Source organism: Camelina sativa, chromosome 8 (genome assembly GCF_030686135.1).
Source record: "Camelina sativa cultivar CO46 ecotype springtype chromosome 8, ASM3068613v1".
Taxonomy (NCBI): Eukaryota; Viridiplantae; Streptophyta; class Magnoliopsida; order Brassicales; family Brassicaceae; genus Camelina; species Camelina sativa.
This window is the reverse complement of record NC_141887.1, coordinates 19,781,173-19,803,357: the sequence shown is the minus strand read 5'-3', so window position 1 is coordinate 19,803,357 and position 22,185 is coordinate 19,781,173. Positions and strand designations below refer to the sequence as shown.

Here is a 22,185-nt window from a genome sequence, read left to right as displayed (position 1 = left end):
TATTAGTACAGAAGTCATGGTGGCTTGTACATTATTCCCCATTGATAATGACTTCTAGATAACTCGACGTAGTGATCTATTTGCCTCATTAAAAACCATACCGAGAAAACCCATTGGGACAAAACTCAGCTATGGGAAAAAGAGTACAAACTTCACACCTAAGTTATCTAGTTATCATTACCGGGTGAAGTCTTCAGGGTAGATATGTTGAAGACTTGGATCCTCGGTAGATTGAATGACCCGTCAGCTATGAGTGAATGAGCTTCCTTGGCCATCTCCTTAGCTCTTGAACGAGTGATCCTTCCCACGATCTCCGGTTTCTCTGCAGCTTCTGTCTCCTTGCTGGCCACGATCATATCATATGGAAACCCATTAACCCTAGCTTCCCAGTCCTGCCCGAGGGTCTACTCGATGGGGTGCACGAGGATGAGCTCGGGTTGATCTTCGGGCAGGTCCTAAGATTGTTCTTTCTGTTCTTGGATCCTCTTCGATCGGGTTGGTGTTCGGACTGTTCTTCCTGCTCAATAGCTCCTTTGGGTACATGCTCGGGTTTGACCTTGTTTCTCCCCATTTTAGACTCTTAAGCACCTGTTTTCATCCAAAATATACAAATGCAAGAATGCAACACCCTAAATGGCCTAAATGTGGATTCCTACAGTAAATGACCTAAAAATGCTAAGGTTAGGGTGAAAATAATTCAAGGTATGGACAAAAAGGGATGCTTAAAACATGTAAATTAGAGAGTTATCAGTTACCTTGGTAGAAAGCTTCCTCTTGGTGTTGAAATTGTCGAAAATTGTGGTTTTCGGGAACTTCTTCATTAGGGAACTGATATGTCATGCAACAGTAGAAGTCTTTGAGCTCTTCTTCTCCATCTTCTCTAGTAGATGATAGATCATAGGACTCATCATTCTCTCTTGGCAAATCTTCATATCAGCATTCTATAGCTCTTTCCTCAAAATAAGTTTCTTCCTCATCGGTAGGGTAATATTTTTCTCTAGTCCACTCCTTGGACATTTTAGGATCGGTTGTATACTCATGTGAGGCTCCATATCCCTCTTCAGCATTAGTAGGTTGAAAGACTTGATCATAACTCCAATTGTTGTGTTCGTCCGGATTGTTGAATAAGGTTTGTAAGGTTTCAATCTTCCATTCTAGGCGGCTCTCGATGGTGTCAATGGTGTAACCCATGTTGATAATCTTCATCCCATGATCTTGTATATATTCAAAAGTGTTTGAAACTTGATTGTTGATGGCATTGATTTGTTCCTCCAGGCGTGTAACGTCCTTGGTGATACTCTCGAGTTTAGCTCCAAACTCATTACTCATATTATCGAATTTAGCATTTAGAACTTTATCAGCCTCCTCTTGACTTGATATAAGTTCTTCTATCATCTTCATGAGCTTGTCTTCATTGTGAGAGCTCCTTGAAGTGATTGGTTTGCGAGTGTCATAGAAAAAAATTTCTTTGACATCAACATTCATGACTTCTTGCGGATCAAAGTGATGGTCTGTTGCAAATCATGGTACGTCCGCATGGTACGGAGTGTATGAATGGTCAGCTGGGCAGTAAGCTGGTCCCATAGGTGCTCGACCTTGAGGTGGTCGAGTGAAATAACTGCGACAAGGTCGCCTAAGGTAATGGTACAACGGATGGTCGAGAGTGACCATGGCGTGAACCGTACAGCGAGTGGCCTTGCGGACAGGATGGGTCTCTGTCCGTGGCTTGGTATTGTGACATGAGCTCAGCAATAGTAAGGTTCTCAAAATCTCCTGGGAGAGCGTCGAGGTTCATCCTCAAGGTCTCCTGAAACAATGAAAATCAAAAAGAAAAGTTAAAAAGCAAGGTGTCCTAGACGTTATTCTAGTTCCTAGACTCTTGTAAACAATAATTCTCTCCCCGGCAACGGCGCCAAAAAAGCTTGATGTGCGTGGTTTTTATCACTTCAAATGTTTTACTTTAAAAGACCACACAACTGCTGCAAGTGCACAGCTAATCAGTAGTAGTATTCAAGGATCGATCCCATAGAGAGAGAGTTGTTGTTTAGAGAATCCGTCGGAAGAGATGTAAGGCTAGGACTCAATAAAAATGGGGGTTTTGTTGTCACGGTCGTAGTAAGCAATAAACGTAAATAAAATGCAAGTAAAATAAATAAATAAAAAGCGTTGGGCATCAAGGGGAATCGCAGGGGATCGATGATCTATCTATCTAAGAAAGTTTAGGGTTAGTTTGTTTATCTAAAAACTCAGACTACGAAACACGAATGAACCGTGAACTTATAGTTCACAAGCTAATCGTCTAAGATCATTATACTCCATTATTCAACTGTCGCAGGCAACGACGCATAAATCAAAGCATTTAAAACATGTTAGATTCTAATCTACGGAATTCCATAGGTAAGGGGTATGTGCTTCCTATGACTCCCCACACATGTAAGCTAGGTCAAGCACACATGCAAGCTTGTGTCAAAGCACACACTTTAGATCATTTTTAGTTCATGAGGCTAACTTCAAGCATTAAGCAAAGACTTAGAATTAAAGCATAGAATAAACAGAATTTAAATCTAACAAACCCTAAAAATTGCCACCTAAACTAAGATCATCTCCCCCCTTTGATTATCCCTTTAAACCCAACTAGAAAACTACTCTAGCTTGTTTAAGGGAATCATCAAAGCAAGGTTTAAACAATTCATAAACATAAAAGAATAAATAGTAAGAATAAGGTTTAGAGATTACTTCTTAGAATCAAGTACAATATGTAAAGACTTCTCCTTATGAAAACTAGTGTATCAAACGAACAAGCGAAAGAGAAATAGTTTGGTGAACTTCAAAGCTTTGAGAGAGGGACGAGAGAGAGCTTCTGGTCATCGGCTGCTCCTCTGGTCGTGATCTCTTTGGAGGCAGGTGAAGGCACTTTGAAGGCACACCCTAAACCCTAGGGCTTAAAAGAGTATTTATAGGGTTTTGTCTAGGTTTAGGGTTTTGTAAGGGTAAAAACGTCTTCTCTTGTTAAGTCCATGGCAAGGGGCGGCGCAGGAAGGTTCTAGAATGTGGTGAAGACTTGGACTGGGCCACCGTGGTGGTTGCTGGTCAAGCCTTCAATAAAAGCCCATTGGCTGAATGATTCTCCTTACGTTGGTTTGTAACACATCTCGGTAAATCGGGCATAACTTCCTGGTGAATGAACGGATTGAATTTATTCCACTTCGAGGAGAAAGATGACTCTCTCCGATTTCCATAGACACCAGGTATGTCGAAATGTGAGTTGTGTAAGTTCTTCAAAAGTATCCCCCACTTTAAAGCTCTGAATCTGTCCTGAAATGTGTTTTCCTTGTCTTTTGGTCCTTTTTGCTATAAAACCTGTAAAACATTATTGGAACCTAAAATACTGGAAATAGACATTAAAGCATTGAAATCATACTAAACTCTTCCTAAATGCATACTAAAACTATAGCTAAAATGGGTAAAATAATGATGTTATCAATTGCCAACACCATCTTCTTCCATATTGGCAGCTTCTTCCATATTGGCAGCTTCGTCTTTATCCTCCTGTTGTTCCTGTCCAGTCAAACAAGATTTTCCTTCTATCTCATAATCTTCTTTCTCATCTTCAGACATTGCTTTCTCAGTCTGATCAGCAACCGGTGTTACATCTTTCTCATTACCCTTCTCAGAATCTTCTTTCTCATCATCAGACATTGCTTTCTCAGTCTGATTAGCTTCCGGTGTTACATCTTTGTCATTACCCTTCTCAGAATCTTCTTTCTCATCTTCAGACATTGCTTTCTCAGTCTGATCAGCCTCCATTGATGATCGTGTTACATTGTCAACAACATCATCTTACGGTAATACATCTTCAACCACATTATCTTGCGGTGTAACATCTTCTACCTCATCATCTTGAGCAGCCACTTTCTTCCTTCTAGTACTACTTCTCCTAGCCACTTTCTTTGCTTTTCTTTTCTTATTCACCTTTGGTGTTGTTGCTGGAGCAACTTCTGGTGTTATCTCTTCTACCTCCAAGCCTTGATTACGTCTACTACGACGAGGACCAAGTTGACCTCCTCCTCTTGTCTTTGCCATTTCTGAAATTGATAAATGAAGAACAGTTTCAATCAACATAAATTCGAAACCCAAAAATCATAATCAAAACAGAAAACCAAAATTGAAACAAGAAATGTTCACCGAAACTAAGAATCAAAATCCAAAATCAAAATCGATACCCAAAATCACAAACTTCCGCATCAATGTTCACACAAACCATGACTCGAAACCCCAAATGAAAATGGTTTTCCATTCCAACGAACAAATAAGCTACGATTGAATGAAAACATACCTATTGAAGATTCCAAGGAGACTGTGAGAAATCGAGTTGAGAGACTGAGAAGAAAAGCTGACACAATGAGAAATCGAGTGAGATAAAGTGTGAATTAGAGGGAGAGACTGAGAAAGCGAGTGAGATTGAGAGAAATTGAGTGAGAGTGATATCGAAAGAGATCGAGAACTTCTCGATCTGATATGATTTTGCCTTAGGCAAAAAAATAAGAAATGACTAATCGGGTTTTCTTTTATTTTGCCTTAGCCAAAATTTTAGTTTATTCCCTCTTACCATTTTCAATAGCGGGATAATAAAGATCTAGAACCAAAAAATTGTCCCGCGACACTTTCATTATACCACTTAAATAATTTGTAGCGTTTACAATATACACAACGCTCTCTTTAAATCACGATTCAGTCAAAAATAGCATATACATACAAAGCGCTATCTTATGGTGCTATCAATACCCAGATTTCCTGTAGTGACACCCTGAACCCTAGGTCTTAAGAGTATTTATAGGGTTTTGTTGAGGGTTTTGTAAGGGTAGAAACGTCTTCTCATATTAAGTGCAGGACAAGGGGCGACGAAAGAGGCTTCTGGACCGTGGAGGAGGCTTGGACTGGGCCGCAGTGATGGTCGCTGGTCAGGCCTTGAATAAAAACCCATCGGCTGGATGCTTCTCTTCATGTTGGTTTATAACACGTCCCAGTAAAATGGGCATATCTTCCAGATGAATGAATGGGTTAACTTGATTCAACTTCTAGGAGAACGATGACTCTTTCAGATTTCTATAGGCACCACGAACGTCAAAATATGAGTTGTAGAAGGTCTTCAAAAATGGCCTGTACTGTAAAGATCTGAACCTGTTCTGAAACGTATTTTCCTTGTCTTTTGGTCCTTTTTGCTATAAAACCTGTAAAACTTTCTTGAAATCTGAAATAATTGATAATAGACCTTTTATACTTGAAATCTCATCAAACTAGTCCTAAATTCATATGAAAACTATAGCTAAAATGGGTAAAATAATGATGTTATCAACTCCCCCAGACTTAGAATTTGCTTGTCCTCAAGCAAACAATCAGAATAAATCATGGAAAAGAGGTTTTGAAAATCACGGGAATTCACTTATCTTTGGGGATATTGTCTTTGCACTCTTCTTCGCCTTGACATTAGGAACTTACATTTGTAATCCATCATAAGAATCATCAACGCTCCTTGATCCCACAATTCTTTAGAGTCTCCAAAATCTCCATTGTCATCTCTTTACATAAATTAAGCAATAATAAAAAGTGAAATCTTACCAAGGGAAAATCGATCAGAGGCTTGCAGACTCTCTTCAAGCCAAGACTTTCTTCATATGATTCCTTTCCTCTCCCTTTTCTCACTTCTTCTTCTTTTTAAATCAAAGGTGTAGGCGAATATTGGGATCATCGGTAATTTACCTACCCCTCGCTTCTAAGCTTTGTGTGATCATTTGACTCAAGAGTAGAATAATGAGGTCACAAGTAATTTACCTACCCCTCTGCACTGATCAAAATCATATCATCTTTATTTCGTTCTCTTTTTATTTTCTTTTCTTCTTGGTTTTTCTTTCTCTCTTTTTCTTAGAGTATTGAAGTGAAAAGAGAGGGGAAAATACTTTTGAAGAAGTCCAATGTCTTGTGTGAAAATCATAAACCCAGAAATCAAACCTCACTTCCCTACTCATGTCTTGTTTGTTTGCTTGAGGGCAAGCAAAGACTAAGTTTGAGGGTGTTGATGTTCACATATTTTACCTTGTTTTACCTTAGTTTATTTACACATTTTGCATGATTCACTAGCTTGTTAGGTCATCATTGAGTAGTTTTAGGGCTGTTTATGCATTAGAGTAGATTTGCATTGCATTGTTTCTTGCATAAACAGGTGATTTAGGACCCAATGGAGCATGAATAAGTGCTGAGGGAGAGTGGAGCCATCGAGAGAAGCAGACAAAGGAGCTAGAGAAGAAGAGAATCAAGGTCCGGAAGTCCACTCGACCACCACAATCGACCGGACACTCGACCGTGTGCTGAGAGGGACTCGAACGACTGAAAGGAGCAGAAGAAGACCTGACTCGACCATGCACTCGACCGAGCACATGGTCGAGTTGACCGAGCCGCCTCTCTATTTTGTCCTGTAGCCATTTTAGGGATTCCCTACATTTCTATACAAACCCCTTGTACTCTATGGCCGCTGACAAGCGACTTTATAGAGGAAAAATATGACAAAAACCTAGTTTTTACCCTTTTGGGATTTTAGCTTTTGTGTTTACATCATCAGCCACTTTTAAGTTTTTTCCTTAGATTTTCATACTTTGTTGCTTCTGTAACTTTCTGGGTATTGAGAATCAAAGTTTATTTCTTTGAACAAGTCGTAGATCTTCATCTTATCTTTCTAATCATGCAAGTTTCATTGATTTCTGGTTTTATGATTTTGTTCATCATGTTTTGTTCATCTGAGTAGTGTGTTAGGATCTTAGGGATGGATTAGGCTGGATGATAGTTATGGTAGTTTAGACTGATCAAGCTTGATTGTTTAAATATCTCTTCTAGATTAGGCATGCTCTATGTTGTTCTTATATTTGAGAGGGTAAGAACAGATCATAGGTTGCTTAGCATCATACCAATGTTTAAGTATATGGATAATACTAATGCTAGAGATTACTGTGCCTATCCCAAGATATTGGTTGGTTTTTGACATGTGATGATCTGGATCTTTATGCCTGCTTTTATACGCAATAGCTAGTGAGAACTAGGTCTAGGAGTATCTAAGCTTGATTGTTATTGTCATGAGAATGGATTAACAAGTATTAGAGGATCATTGTCTAGAGATAGCTCACTAATGATTGAGGTTTGTTGATCAGTTTAGGTTAATATAGCTCAAGTACAGCCCATGAATCCATCCCTAGGACCTTCTCTGTTTATTGATTTCTTTATTTGATTACTGTCATCCGCTTTCTGTTTGATTATTAAGTTTGGGTTCTGTTCTTCGTAGCTTCCCACTCGACCATGTACTCGATCGAGCATACGATCGAGTGCTTGCTTGAGTCCGCTTCCAAGTTCTTGCTTTATTTCCTGCATCTTTCTAGTTTCATTCCTGTTTCATTGCACATCTTAGTTTCAGTTATTATCTTGCATATAGTCTGTTATCTTAGTAGTTTTACATTCTGCATTTATATTTCTGTCATCAAACTGTTACATCAAAACCATTTTCATATTTGGCTTAAGTTAGATAAGTGTTCACATCCTGACTGCTTGCATCATACTCATTATGGATTGACATCTCTTAGACTGCAACTGCATAAGAGTAATTGAAAACTCTTGCATTCCACCTGATCATATATCTTTGGTCTTAGCTTGTGTCCGTTGTTTGATTCCATCATTCATTCATTCATAAGTATTCAAAACCATAGAAAAAGACATGAATCAGTTTGCCACCAATTCGGGGAATTGAACATCAAATAGACTTTGTCCCAGGAGCTTCACTTCCTAATAGGCCAGCCTATAGAACCAATCCTGTGGAGACAAAGGAGCTGCAGAAACAAGTCAGTGAGCTCATGGAAAAGGTATACATTAGGGAGAGCATGAGCCCATGTGTTGTGCCGGTGTTACTTGTGCCAAAAGAGGATGGTAGTTGGAGAATGTGCGTTGATTGCAGAGCCATCTACAATATCACTGTAAAGTATTGTCACCCTATCCCTTGCTTAGATGACATGCTATATGAGTTACATGGGTCATGTGTGTTTTCTAAAATTGATCTTAAGAGTGGATATCACCAAATTTGTATGAAGGAGGGTGATGAGTGGAAAACTGCATTTAAGACTAACCATGGATTATATGAAAGGCTTGTGCTGCCTTTTGGGTTAACAAATGCACCTAGTACTTTTATGAGATTAATGAATCATGTCTTGAGAGCAGTCATAGGAATTTTTGTGGTTGTGTATTTTGATGACATCTTGATATACATTCGAAGCCTAGATGACCATGTAGAGCATTTGAAAACTGTTTTAGATGTTCTTAGGAGGGAACAACTGTTTGCCAATTCCAAGAAATGCGCTTTTTGCACAGATAACCTTGTTTTTCTAGGATTTGTTGTGAGTGCACAGGATTGGTTCAATGTGTCGTTCAATTTTTCAAAAAGAAACTGAAAACGCGTGCAGCAGTAATAACACTCATAATTCATGTGTTTTGGAATTTTTTATGCAGATTTGTAAGCATATATATATGTACTAGATTAGGACCCGCCCGATGTGCGGGTTTATAATTTTTAAAATAAAATTAAATTTATGAAAGAATATAAAGTAAATTTTTTTAGTAAGTAAATAGATACACTGAGGTGTCCAATATGATATTTGATGTAAATGATGCGACTCTACGGTTGAAACTATTAATCACGTTTTTATTTTGAATGTCCTCGTTCGTGTAAAGTTTGGGATTTATCTCTGACTCCGGTCTAGTCAGAGGGTTTACCATATGAGTCGGTGTACTCGAATTTGGATTTTGTTTTCTGGAGGGACGCCTCTCAACAGGGTGATCCTGATCAACTTCTTCAATTACCATAGATTTTATGGACAATCTGGAATGCCACAAAAAAAATCAAGGTTAAGAGATAGAGGCGAATGATATAATTACTTAGACTTTGGGCGATGATTTAGCCTGGGAATAGGCGCTCTCTTTTACGGCAGTCATGTCAGCTCCATCTTCGTATTCAGATGTCCAAGTTTCTTCACCTCGTTGTCAGATTGATGGTTCTTGGAAAGCAACCAATGTGCATTCATCATGATTGGGCTGGTGGTGTTGCGTTGGTGAGGAGCGAACCTTGTTGTTGGGGGCCAAGTGTCTAAAACAGAGCCCCTTCCTCTGCATTCGGAGTTAAAAACGTTGTTGTGGGCCATTGAGCGGATACGTTTTGAAGGGATCGCTTGTCAACGTTTTGAGACTGATTGTGCTGAGTTACTCACTATGGTGCAGTCTTCTGAATATTGGCCGTCCTTCTCTTACCTGCTCGATGAGTTTAACTCGCTTGAGTCTTTCCCACTGTTCTCCATCTCTTGGATCCCGCATGCGCCAAATACGAAGGCGGATTGTCTTGCCCGTGCTTCGTGTTCTCTTATATCTGAAGTCTCTTTTGTAAATCCTTTCCCTCCGGTTTGGGCAGCTAACCGAGAAATTTCCTTTTAGTTGTCTGATTGAAAAAAAAAACTGTAAATAGATACACTTTTAGTTCAAGAAAATAGATTTAGATGAGTTCAAAGTTATTAAAATAAAATTAAATTTAACAAAAAATATATATTTATATAGTTCTTTCGTAAGTAAAAACAATATATAAAAGTAAAAAGATAAACTTTTAATTATAGAAAATAGTTTTTTTTTTGCTATAATACACTAATGTATATCTATTTACAAATCTACTATCTATATCACCACTAAAAGTGTATTTGTACACACAAATACATTTTACTGTTAAAATATACTCTTTAGTCTTTACTACTACCAACAAATTGTCTTTATGAACACATTAAAGAATATATTATATGTCTCTTTACTTTAACATTTGTGTAGTTACAATAACGCATATGTTAATCTAACATACTCCTATCTTATATATTACAATAGCAGTTTTTTTGAATAAATTATTTGATTGATGAAAAAATATGAGACAATCTATTTTTTTTTTTATGTTTTTTTTCAACAATATTTTTTTGTGTGTAAAGGTGAGTATTTACATTTTTTTAGAAACAGTAATTCATTGTATAATTTTTTCACAATCATTTTTTTCTTATATAAAAATTAATATTTTTTTCTTGTAAAATTAGCAACTTAAAATTAAAATAAGTAAACAATATTATAATTTCGAATTTTATGATATATATATATATATATATATAATTTCTAATTTTAAAACTGTTTAAATATTTTAAATAAAATTAGGTTTTCTTTTCTCTATTTTATTCTTATATAAAACATTTTTATGGTAGGTTTAGAATATTTACATTTTTATTTTTTTTAATTTTAATAAATTTAAAATTGACATGTGTCAACATCTGAATGATACAATTGACACATGTCACGATCTTGCTAATGAGTAATTTTGTCATCAAACTTTATATAATAAGATTGCATGCTAATGTTTTTTATATCAGAAACGTGTTTCTCTCACTTTTTTATAAAATCAATTATATTAAAATTGTATTTAAAATAATAAAAGATTATTTTAGGATATTATTTTGTAAAATTTGTTATCCGATTTACTATATTTTTAAAAATTTTACACACTACAAGAAATTTGCCTATTGTTAGCACACGAAAACGCTATTTTATCGTTTTGATAGCGATTTCGTAAACGCTGTCTTTGCAGGTGCTATCTTAGAGGAGGCACATACAATAACGCTTTTTACGTCATACTATTGCTATAGTAATATTATTAGTAGTGATGGCACATATAGACATGTTTCCTACTATTACTCAACCACATACTGTCGGTGTCTTTTCCACATAAAGGACAACCCATCTTACCTTTAACTTTGCATCCAGCAAGATTTACATATGCAGGGACATCACTAATAGTCCATAAGAGCATTGCTTTTAGTGTGAAAGTGCTCTTACTGAAAGCATCATAGGCTATCTCTCCTTTACTCCACAAATGGTTTAGATCCTCTACTAGAGGTTCTAAGTAAACATCAATGCTATTACCAGGTTGCTGCAGCCCATGAATCAACAAGCTAAGCATGATGTTCTCCTTCTTCATACATAGATCAGGAGCCATATTATAATTCACTAGCAAAACTGGCCAACAATTGTATCTGCTGTTCTTCATGTTGAAAGGGTTAAATCCATTAGTAGAAAGTCCCAGACGGATGTTCCTTGGTTCAGCAGCAAATACAAGGTATTTGGCATTCATATGATCCCATGTAACAGAATCTATAGGGTGACGTAGTTTTCCATAACTACTCTTGTTCGAAAAATGCCACCGCAGGTCCTTGGCAAGTTGCTCAGACCTAAACATCCTCTTCAGGCGCGATATAATTGGAAAGTACCTTTAAAACTTTCTGGGGGACACCATTCTTTATCTGACAAGTGTGCATGTTTACCTTCCATCTCGACGCCTTGCACTTAGGACAATTGTCAAGCTTCTTCAACTTCTTCCTGAATAGACAACAATCATTAAAACAAGCATGAATCTTCTGATAACCCATATCAAAAGACTTGAGAAACTTCTTCACTTCATACATTGATGTATGTAGAACATTCTCCTCTGGTAACATGTCTGGCAAAGTCCCTAGAAGATCGTTGAAGCTTTTGTCTGACCAGCCATTTTGTGTCTTGATTCTATACAGTGAAACAATGGCTGATAATTTGCTATGATTTGCACACGTAGGGTAAAAGGAGTTTCAGCATCTGCTAGTTTTACAAGGAACTCGTCCTCGTTCTTGTCATCGGCCTCACCCTCAGCATCATCCACTAATTGAACCTTAGCAGCTAACTCTTCATCTAAGTATTCAGCAGCTCTGTATAACCCTAAAACCTCTTCATTCCACTGATTAACATTGCTGTCTCCTGAAACTACTTCTCCATTATGATACCACTCCCTCTGTATCTTGTAAGCCTCATCCATTCCCTTACTTACTAGGTGATCTACTACTACACTGCCTAAATGTCGATCAATATTGCGACAGTCCGTACATGGGCATATTACCAACTGATCAGATCCTCCTATAGCATCAATAACCTCTTTAACAAAATTAAAAGTAACAATCTCATAAGCAGGATCAGTCCTTCAGTACATGCCACTAAAAAACAAAACAAACTAATTCAGACATGCCCAAATTAACCACTTATCATTATAATTTATTTATGAAAAAGTAATTACCTTCATAGATGAACCCATCTCTTCTCCACCATTTTATATGCTACCCTTATTGAGAACCATCCATTCAGTAATTAAAACCAGCATGATTCAGGCAGAAACATAGTACATGTGCAATCCACAAAACAATCAAATTCACAATAAATTTTTGTTTAACTAAACACAAAACTTATCAAGCTCTAAACGGGGACTAACCTATTGAAATTGGGTTAAATCCAGAAAGAAATTCCTCCAAACCGTGAGTACCAAAACCTGCAAATAGAGAACCCAAATTACTAACAAATCTCGATATAAGACAGATCTAAACTTCAAATCTCTAAAGAAGACAGAACCCTAACTACGAAATCTCTAAATAAGACAGAACCCTAACTATGAAATCTCTAAATAAAACAGATCTAAACTTGAAATCAGAAGAACCCTAATTGAGAAAATACTGAATTGAAAAATCTAATGAAGCAAACCGACTGAAATGCGATTCGTCGGCGGAGAAGATTGTTAATAGAGGAGCTTCGTCGGCAGATAAGAACTCACTAACAAAGGAGCTTCATCTGCGAAGAAGATTGTGGAGATTATCCGGTAAACTGGGGTTAGATGGACCATCATAGACTCGTCGGCGGATAGCTCGATGAAGTGAGAGATAAAGTGAGACTAATGGTTTTTTTTTTCATTCTAAGTTTGAAGTAAAACTTTATTAAGTCTCGCGGGTAGAGAAGGCAAAGAGTCATTTTTACTAAAATTTTACTAAGTTCTTGGCGGAAATACTGATTTTTGGTTCACGCTTACATATTTTTATGTTTAGCGTTTTAATAGCGCCATTATAGAGCGCCATTATAGAGCTCCATTTTAAAAAATTTATCAACAATAACATTTACGAAAACTGTGCTATAGTTTTCTGCTATTAATGCTCATATTTTTTGTAATGACATATTCCTTAAATTATACTTCAAATGTACAATTTTATTGCTTCGCATCTTTATCATTTTTTTTCTAAATATTATCTAAACATATATATGTGTATAACCAAATGTATTGTTAAAAGTATAACCATATGTATTGTTCACGTGGGTTTCAAATATATTTCAATGATTTATACAATCATATTTCAATAATATATTTTTCTGTTTAAGTCAAAATCTTGATAACGCACATGGTTATCGTACATATATTATAGGTTGTTAACCATTCCACCTAACTCGTTTGGATAATATTTAAGAGCAAAGATGGTTTGAATATTGGCATCATTTCTAGCCACTTGTTTTCCCTTATATAATACTATAATACGGAAGTACATTACATTTTTTTAAACTACAAAATTTTTATAAGTTGGTTACAAAATAGGTTAGATTATATATAGGTTGGTTACAAAAGAAAGTTATAAATTAATTGGTCTCTATGAATACACTTAAGAATATCCCAAAGAATCATCTTAAAGATATTTCAATGATTTATAGAATTTTCTAGATAAAATCTTTAGTATTCCATGTATTCTTACAAAATATATACTGTTAGGCATAAAAAGAATAAAATCATGGCAAATTATTACACTTAATCGTGATTTCCAAAATCTTTTTATGTAGTTGAAAATAAAAATCTATCTAAGCATGGGTCATATTAAAAAACTTTCACCAAACATGTTCAAAAATTAAAAATAATCATATAAATTATATTTTTTTCTAAAATTATAATATAAATAAAACAAATTTAACCAGTGCAAGAGAACTTGTCCTAATCTAGTATTTATTATTGATGTCACTATTTTACCATATTTTAAGTCTTGTTTAGTTCATGTTTAGCTATTTCTATCCAAATATACACTAAGGATGTTTAGAAGCATGCATTGCATACATTTATGCATTTGGAGTATTATTAGGTATTATGGAGCTCTAAAAGGGTAAGGAAGGACTTGGTGTTATTTCTGGAGCTAAACAAGAGGATTGGACGTATCAGGAAGAGAAAATAAGGCACTCGACCATACCACTCGAGCAGGCACACGGTCGAGTATGTTGTCGGATTCATAACGAGCTCCTCAAATATTCATTCAAATGAAGATCTTCTGTTGCGATTCAGCTTCCGACTTATTCAGGAGAGTTGTAGTAAATTGAGTTACCTTTCCAATGATGGTGGTTTCAAGTCAATCAGAGGTGTAGTGCAAGAGGTATCCCGATTTTACTGAACGGATATCATCCCAGATCGAAGACTCGAGCTACGTGACGGACCAACCACTCGACCGAGCACCTCAATCCGAATCTCTGTTTTCTCCTCTAGCTAACTAGGGCTTCTCTCTCTTTACTATATATATGTGCTGGCACTTGTGGCCGAAAAGGCAGACCCTATAGATACCTCATGACCTAGTTTTTGCCATTTTTAGCTATTTTTACATTATTGCATCATCTCTTATCTTTTCTCTAGATTTTCATAGATTTGTAATCTTCATAACTTTGAATCTGTTGAGTATTTGCTTTCACTTCTTTGTATTAAATTGTTCATCTTTATCTCATCTTTCTAATCATGGTAGTTTTATTAATTTCTGGGTTTGTGTTCTTCATGATGATTTTTAGATCTGATTTGTGGCTTAGGATCTTAGAGATGGATTAGGCTGGGTAATAGTTATGGTTGCTTAAACTGATCAAGCTTGATTGTTTAAATATCTCTTCTAGATTAGATATGCTATATGATGTTCTTATACTGAGAGGGTAAGGATAGATCTTAAGCTTCTTAGCATCACACCAATGTCTAAGTTGTTAGATAAGGCTAATGCTAGAGATCATCATGAAGCATGCTAAGAGAATAGATGTTTAAAGTGATTTTTGACATTGATGATCTGGTTGTTTAATGTCTGCTTTTATATGTAATAGCTAGTGAGAACTAGGTGTAAGAGTATCTAAGCTTGATTGTTATTGTCATGAGAATGGATTAACAAGTATTTGAAGATCATTGTCTAGAGATAGCTCATTGTTGATTGAGGTTTGTTGATCAATTTAGATAACCAAAGCTTGAGCCCAGCCCATGAATCCATCCTTAAGACCTTTCTTTGTCTATTGATTTTCATGTTTGAGTGTTGTTATTTGCTTGCTGTTTGATTTACTTTCATTTTGCTCTGTTTTGATTTTTGTTCTGTCTCTGTTCTTCATTTGGAAGTCCACTCGACCCCCCACTCGACCGAGTGCTAGGTCGAGCTCCTTTCCAGAGTTCTGCATCTTCCTAGTTTCATTCCTGTTTCATTGCATTCACATTTGTTTCAGTTACTATATATCTTGCATTTAGTATATATTCTTAGTAGATTTACATTCTGCATTTCATTATTGTCATTACGTTGTTGGAAATAAATCAACTTAATATTTGGTTTAACTTGAATGCATTGATCACATCTTGACTGCTTACACATCACACTCTTTATGGATTGACATCTTTTATGCTACAAAATCATAAGGGTATTGAAACACCTTGCATACCATTTGATCATCTTAGTCTAAGTCTGTTTGTTTGTCATCATCCATTCATTCATAGGTTAAGATAGTAAAATCCTAGTTTCAATTGGCGTCGTTGCCATTAGGGTGTTTATATGTTCCAGTCGAGATTTCAATGTTTCAAGATTAAGTTATGTTACATTTTATTCTATTACTCACCTCTTTGTTTTTCTGGTGTTCTGTTTTGATCTTCAGGTACCACTCGACCATGCACTCTGCCGAGCGCCCAAAAGTAAATGGTCAAGTGTGTGTTCGAGCACCTGGTCGAGCACCTGTTCAGAGTCCCAAAAACACAGACAAAGAGGTGGAAATGGAAGTCCCACAAAATCAGAATGAACCTCAAAGGAGAAGGAAGATTGGTGATAGTGATGCTCCCACTACTCATACTCAGAGGTATGGGATAGTGCCTCCTCCTATCCACAACACAACCTTCACAATCAAGACTAATCTGATCTCAATGGTTCAGAGAAGTAGATTTCATGGCCTGCCTACTGAAGACCCCCTTGCACATCTTGATGAGTTTGATAGGATATGTAGCCTCACCAATATAAATGGAATTAGTGAGGATGCCTTAAAGCTGAGATTGTTTCCTTTCTCTGTAGGAGATAAAGCCCATCAGTGGGAGAAGACTCTACCTCCTAGAAGAATCACCTCTTTGGTTGATTGTAAGAAGGTCTTCTTTGCAAAATACTTCATTAGTTCAAGTATGAGAACTCACATACCATGTCCGTACAACCATCATGTCCATACGTCCGTACATTGTGCGATATGGGCTGTCCGTACCATTTGGAGAATTCACAAGTCCAGCCCATGTAGATATGTCGCCCATGGTAAAGGAACATCTAGATCCTTCTTCCATAGAGCCGTTGGCGAGTTCAAGCAAGTGGGAGAGTTCAAAGTCAAACAAAGATCACATGTCTAGCTTAAGGAAGGATGTCACTATCATTATGTGTAATTGTGCATAGTATCTTCTAGGAATATTCCATTTGTAAATTGTCTATATTTAGTTTGTATCTAGTATCTAAATCAAGTAAGAAGAGAGAATTCTCTTTCTCCATTACACTTTTCCGATTCACTCTTTCACTCTTACACTCTCATACTCGCTTACACTTCACTACACTCTACTCATACTTCTTCACTTTGTTCTTTCTAAAACTTACATGGTATCAGAGCAAGTTCGTTCCTTACTCTGAATCTCACACCCACCTAATCTATTCCGCTTCAATCTCTTTCTCTTCAACCCCTTTCTGTTTTGTTCTTGAAAGTATAATTTCTTTACCCTTTGGATAAAAACATTAACCAACGGATATTTCGACATGGAAGGCAACAAGACCTTGGTTGTACCTGTTACTCTCAAAGGAGAGAACTACTTGTTGTGGGCAAGAACCACAAAGACGGCACTATGTGGCCGAGGGCTTTGGACCCATATTACCTCAAGTGAAGCTCCAAAGAAAGAGCAAGCCAAAGACGGCAAAGATTTAATCACCGGTGGTGAAGACAAATGGTTTCAAGAAGACCATAGTGTTATTGCCATCATTCAAAACTCCCTTGATGCTCCAATACTTGAAGCTTTCTCGTATTGCGAGACGACCAAGGATCTATGGGACACATTACAAATGTATTCTGCAACACTACCAATTTAAACCGAGTATTTGAGATCAAGAGGGCCATTAACAGCCTCAGTCAAGAAGATATGGAGTTCACTAAGCATTTTGGGAAGTTTAGGTCTCTTTGGGCCGAGCTTGAGATGCTCCGACCAGCTACCCTTGATCCGGCCATCTTAAATGAACGACGAGAAAAAGATAAGGTGTTTGGCCTCCTTCTAACGTTGAATCCCTCCTACAACGACCTTATCAAACACATCTTGAGGTCAGACAAACTCCCAAGTCTTGATGATGTTTGTAACCATATCCAAAAGGAACATGGCTCCATGGGTTTATTTGGGAACAAAGGAGAGCTTGTAATGGCCAACAAGGTGGAGATAGCTTCCGCAAAGAAAGGCTACTTCAAAGATGATGACAAGAATCCACCTGTTTGTGACCATTGTAAGAAGGTTGGCCATTTCAAGAGCCGGTGTTGGATCCTTCATCCTCATCTCCGGGTTAATCGACCAATGAACAACCGAGGAGGACCACGATCACATCAAGCAGCTATGATGGGAGAAGCGACAACTTCCAAGCCAAACCAACAAGTCTCCGGAGGGAATGGAACTGCTTTAACTACTTCCTCCGACCTGGTGAGGAAATCAGACCTAGATGCACTTATCAAAGCCCTCAAGAAGGCCTCCGGTAACTCTTATCTTGCTTTAAAACCAACAAAACCTCTAATTGTTGATTATGGTGCATCACATCATATGATTAGTGATTCTAATTTGATTAGTGAAATTAAACCTGCCATAGGAAATGTGATTATAGCTAATGGTGAAAAAGTTTCAGTTGAAGGAATAGGCAACTTGAAATTGTTTGATAAGACATCTAAAGCCTTTTATATGCCAAGCTTTACCTCTAGTTTATTATCAGTTAAGAGAGCTACCACCAATTTAAATTGCTATGCAATATTTGGTCCTAATGATGTATATTTTGAGGATATTGAGACAAGTAAAGTCCTTGGCCATGGTGATACTCAAGATGATCTCTACTTGCTCAAGGACTTGAATCTGCCCTCATCTAATTTATCTTGTTTTAGTTCAATTAATGTTAAATCAAACAATGTTATTTGACATGCTAGACTAGGACATCCGCATTCACGTGCGTTAGAATTAATATTTCCAAGTATTTCCTTTAAAAATGATAAATGTGAGGCATGTATCCTTGGTAAACATTGCAAATCTGTTTTTTCTAAGTCATTGACTATTTATGAGAATTGTTTTGATCTTGTTCACTCTGATGTTTGGACATCTCCATGTTTATCTAGAGAAAATCAGAAATATTTTGTTACTTTTATTGATGAAAAATCTAAGTATACTTGGCTAACCTTGCTCCCTTCTAAAGATAGAGTCCTTGAAGCTTTTATTAGTTTCCAAAATTATGTGACTAACCATTATAATGCAAAGATTAAGATTTTGAGATCAGATAATGGTTGAGAGTATACAAGTCATGCCTTCAAACAATATCTCAACAAATATGGCATAATTCATCAAACAAGCTGTCCCTATACTCCACAACAAAATGGTGTAGCTGAAAGAAAGAATAGACACCTCATGGAAGTGGCTCGGTCTATGATGTTCCACACTAATGTTCCAAAACGATTTTGGAGTGATGCTGTCCTTGCTGCATGTTATCTCATCAATCCTACACCCACAAAGATCTTGAAAGATGTATCTCCATTCGAGGTACTAAATAAAGAACAACCTACCTTTGATCATCTATGAGTATTTGGTTGTGTTTGTTTTGTCTTAAGGCCAGGAGAATTACGTGACAAGCTTGACGCCAAGAGTACCAAAGGAATGTTTATTGGCTACTCTACCACACAAAAGGGCTAAAAATGTTATGATCCAGAAACGAGACGAGTTCTATTCTCTCGTGATGTGAAGTTCGTCGAATCTCAAGGCTTCTACGACAAGAAAATCTGGGAAGACCTTCGAGACCTATCTACCTCTTCCTCCGATAGAGCTAGAAACCTCCGTATCATACTTGAATGGCTACGCATTGAAAATGATCGGGACAACCAACAATCACCTGGGCCAAACTCATCCAGAGGATCTAGTCCACCTGAGGAAGCTGAATCAAGCCAATCTATTGACGCTGGACCAGCCTTTAACCCGATAGACACCACACATGCTGATGAAGACGGTTTACAAAATGCTGAAACTGATGTGCATTATGAGGAAGAAAACACACCGATCGAAGCTGGAGATGAAGAATATGATCATGAGGAAGTCATTCCACTACGACGCAGCCAACGACTCAAGTTTGATCCATCAAAAAGGAAGAACACACGCGTGTATTACAACAATGTTGCGGTTGCTCATCCAATCCAAGCTGTATGCACTCTTGCTCACTTCCCTGTGGAACACCAAGTCTTCCTTGGAAAAATCGACAAGCATTGGGTACCACAAACCTACGATGAAGCCAAGAGCACAAGGTGTGGCGTGATGCAGTGAGTGCCGAGAGAATGGCCATGGAACAAAACCATATGTGGGATGAGTCAGATTTACAAAAAGGCAAGAAGGCGGTCACCTCTCGATGGATCTTCACTATTAAATACAAGAGTGATGGGGAGATTGAACGCTATAAGGCAAGACTGGTCGCACGCGGATTCACACAAACGTATGGGGAGGACTATCTTGATATGTTTGCTCCGGTTGCGAAACTTCACACGGTCCGAGTTGTTCTCTCATTAGCTACCAATTTGGATTGGGAACTTTGGCAAATGGACGTCAAGAATGCATTCTTGCAAGGTGAACTTGAGGATGAAGTGTACATGCGACCTCCACCCGGCTTAGAAGCGACTATTGGATCGGGTAAAGTGTTTAAGCTCAATAAGGCCATTTATGGTCTTAAACAGTCCCCAAGAGCTTGGTACCATAAGCTGAGCACTGCATTGCTTAGGAGAGGCTTTCGCAAATCAGAAGCTGATCAGACCCTCTTCACATTACCTAGCGACAAAGATGTTGTAGTCATTCTAGTATATGTTGATGACATCATCATATCTGGAAGTGACAAGGTAGGCAATAAAGAGATTAAAGACTTTCTTAAATCAGTCTTTGATATTAAAGATCTAGGATAGCTCAAATATTTTCTTGGGATAGAAGTCTATAGGTCTAATGAGGGTTTATTTCTATTACAAAGAAAATATGCACTTGATGTTTTGAGTGAAGCAGGAAAACTTGGAACAAAGGCAGTGACAACACAAATTGAAGAAAACTATAAGGCAGGAGGAAAGGGGGAGCTTGAGGCAGCTCTATTCGAAGATGTTACACGATATCGGCGACTAGTGGGTAAGCTTATATATCTTACCATTAATCGACCTGATATTTGTTTTGCCGTGAACCAGGTTAGCCAACATATGCAAAACCCCACTGTCCATCATTGGAACATGGTGAACCAGATCCTCAAGTACATCAAGGGTGCACCGGGACAAGGCATCTGGATGGGAAGGAATGAAAACACTGAATTGGTGGGATATTGCAATGCTGACTATGCCGGAGACCGTGAGGATCGTTGATCTACCACTGGATATTTCACTTTCTTAGGAGGCAATCTAGTAACATGGAAAAGCAAGAAACAAAAGGTGGTGTCACTTTCTAGTGCTGAAGCCGAATATAGAGCCATGAGAAAACTAACTACCGAATTGATGTGGCTAAAAGCATTACCAAAGGATCTTGGAGTTGAGTCTTCAAAGCCGATCACAATGCACTGTGACAATGAAGCAGCTATCCACATAGCCACAAACTCGGTGTTTCATGAGCGGACAAAACACATCGAAGTCGATTGTCACAAGGTGCAAGAACAGATTCAGCTTGGTGTCACTCTTCCATGCCACACCAACAGCAAAGAGAAACTAGCTGATATCCTTACCAAGGCAGCCAGTTCACAAGTGTGTGAGTATATTCACTCTAAACTCGGTCTTAAAGACCTTACTCGGCCATGAGTTTTCCTAACATGGCACCTACACTCTTTTTCCCTTATGTATAGTTTTTCCCAAGTGGTTTTCTATACTAAGGTTTTTAATGAGGTGGGTGTTCATTAGTCCAAGCTTAAACGCTACCTCTATACGATTAAGCTTGAGGGGGAGTATGAGAACTCACATACCATGTCCGTACAACCATCATGTCCGTACGTCCGTATAATGTGCGATATGGGCTGTCCGTACCATTTGGAGAATTCACAAGTCCAGCCCATGTAGATATGTCGCCTATGGTAAAGGAACATCTAGATCCTTCCTCCATAGAGGCGTTGGCGAGTTCAAGCAAGTGGGAGAGTTCAAAGTCAAACAAAGATCACATGTCTAGCTTAAGGAAGGATGTCACTATCATTATGTGTAATTGTGCATAGTATCTTCTAGGTATATTCCATTTGTAAATTGACTATATTTAGTTTGTATCTAGGATCTAAATCAAGTAAGAAGAGAGAATTCTCTTTCTCCATTACACTTTTTCGATTCACTCTTTCACTCTTACACTCTCATACTCGCTTACACTTCACTACACACTACTCGTACTTCTTCAATTTGTTCTTTCTAAAACTTAAATCAAGGACTGCACATTTGAGGAATGAAATTTCAGGTTTTCTCCTACAGAATGGTGAATCTTTCAGTGACGCATGGGAGCGGTTCAAAAGATACCAAAGACAATGCCCACACCATGGATTCAGTAATGAATATTTGTTGTGTACTTTGTATAGAGGTGTTCTTCCCAAGTTCAGGATGCTCCTAGAAAATGCATCCAATGGAAGCTTCATGAATAAAGATGAAGATGAAGGATGGGACTTAGTAGAGAACTTTGCTCAGTCTAATGGAGATGAATACAATGAGGCATATGATAGCAGCTTAATGGGAGGTGTTGATTCTGAGGAA

General features: G+C 37.6%; 1 protein-coding gene, 1 non-coding gene and 1 pseudogene across 2 annotated transcripts; 1 reads left to right on the top strand and 2 right to left on the bottom strand.

Moving 5' to 3' along the window:
• Nucleotides 1-11,333: 11,333 nt before the first annotated feature.
• LOC147940211 (uncharacterized) lies at nt 11,334-12,237 on the bottom strand (annotated as a pseudogene).
• A 5,125-nt stretch (nt 12,238-17,362) lies between these two features.
• LOC147940210 (uncharacterized) lies at nt 17,363-19,771 on the top strand. Its single transcript, XM_087461198.1, has 2 exons — nt 17,363-18,116; nt 19,167-19,771. Exons 1-2 carry the CDS (start codon nt 17,363-17,365, stop codon nt 19,769-19,771), a joined length of 1,359 nt encoding a protein of 452 aa, XP_087317324.1.
• Nucleotides 19,772-21,874: 2,103 nt separating this feature from the next.
• LOC147940209 (small nucleolar RNA R71) lies at nt 21,875-21,980 on the bottom strand. The gene has a single exon (XR_015564873.1). It is a non-coding gene; the product is annotated as a small nucleolar RNA R71 (small nucleolar RNA).
• Between the last annotated feature and the right edge of the window lie 205 nt (nt 21,981-22,185).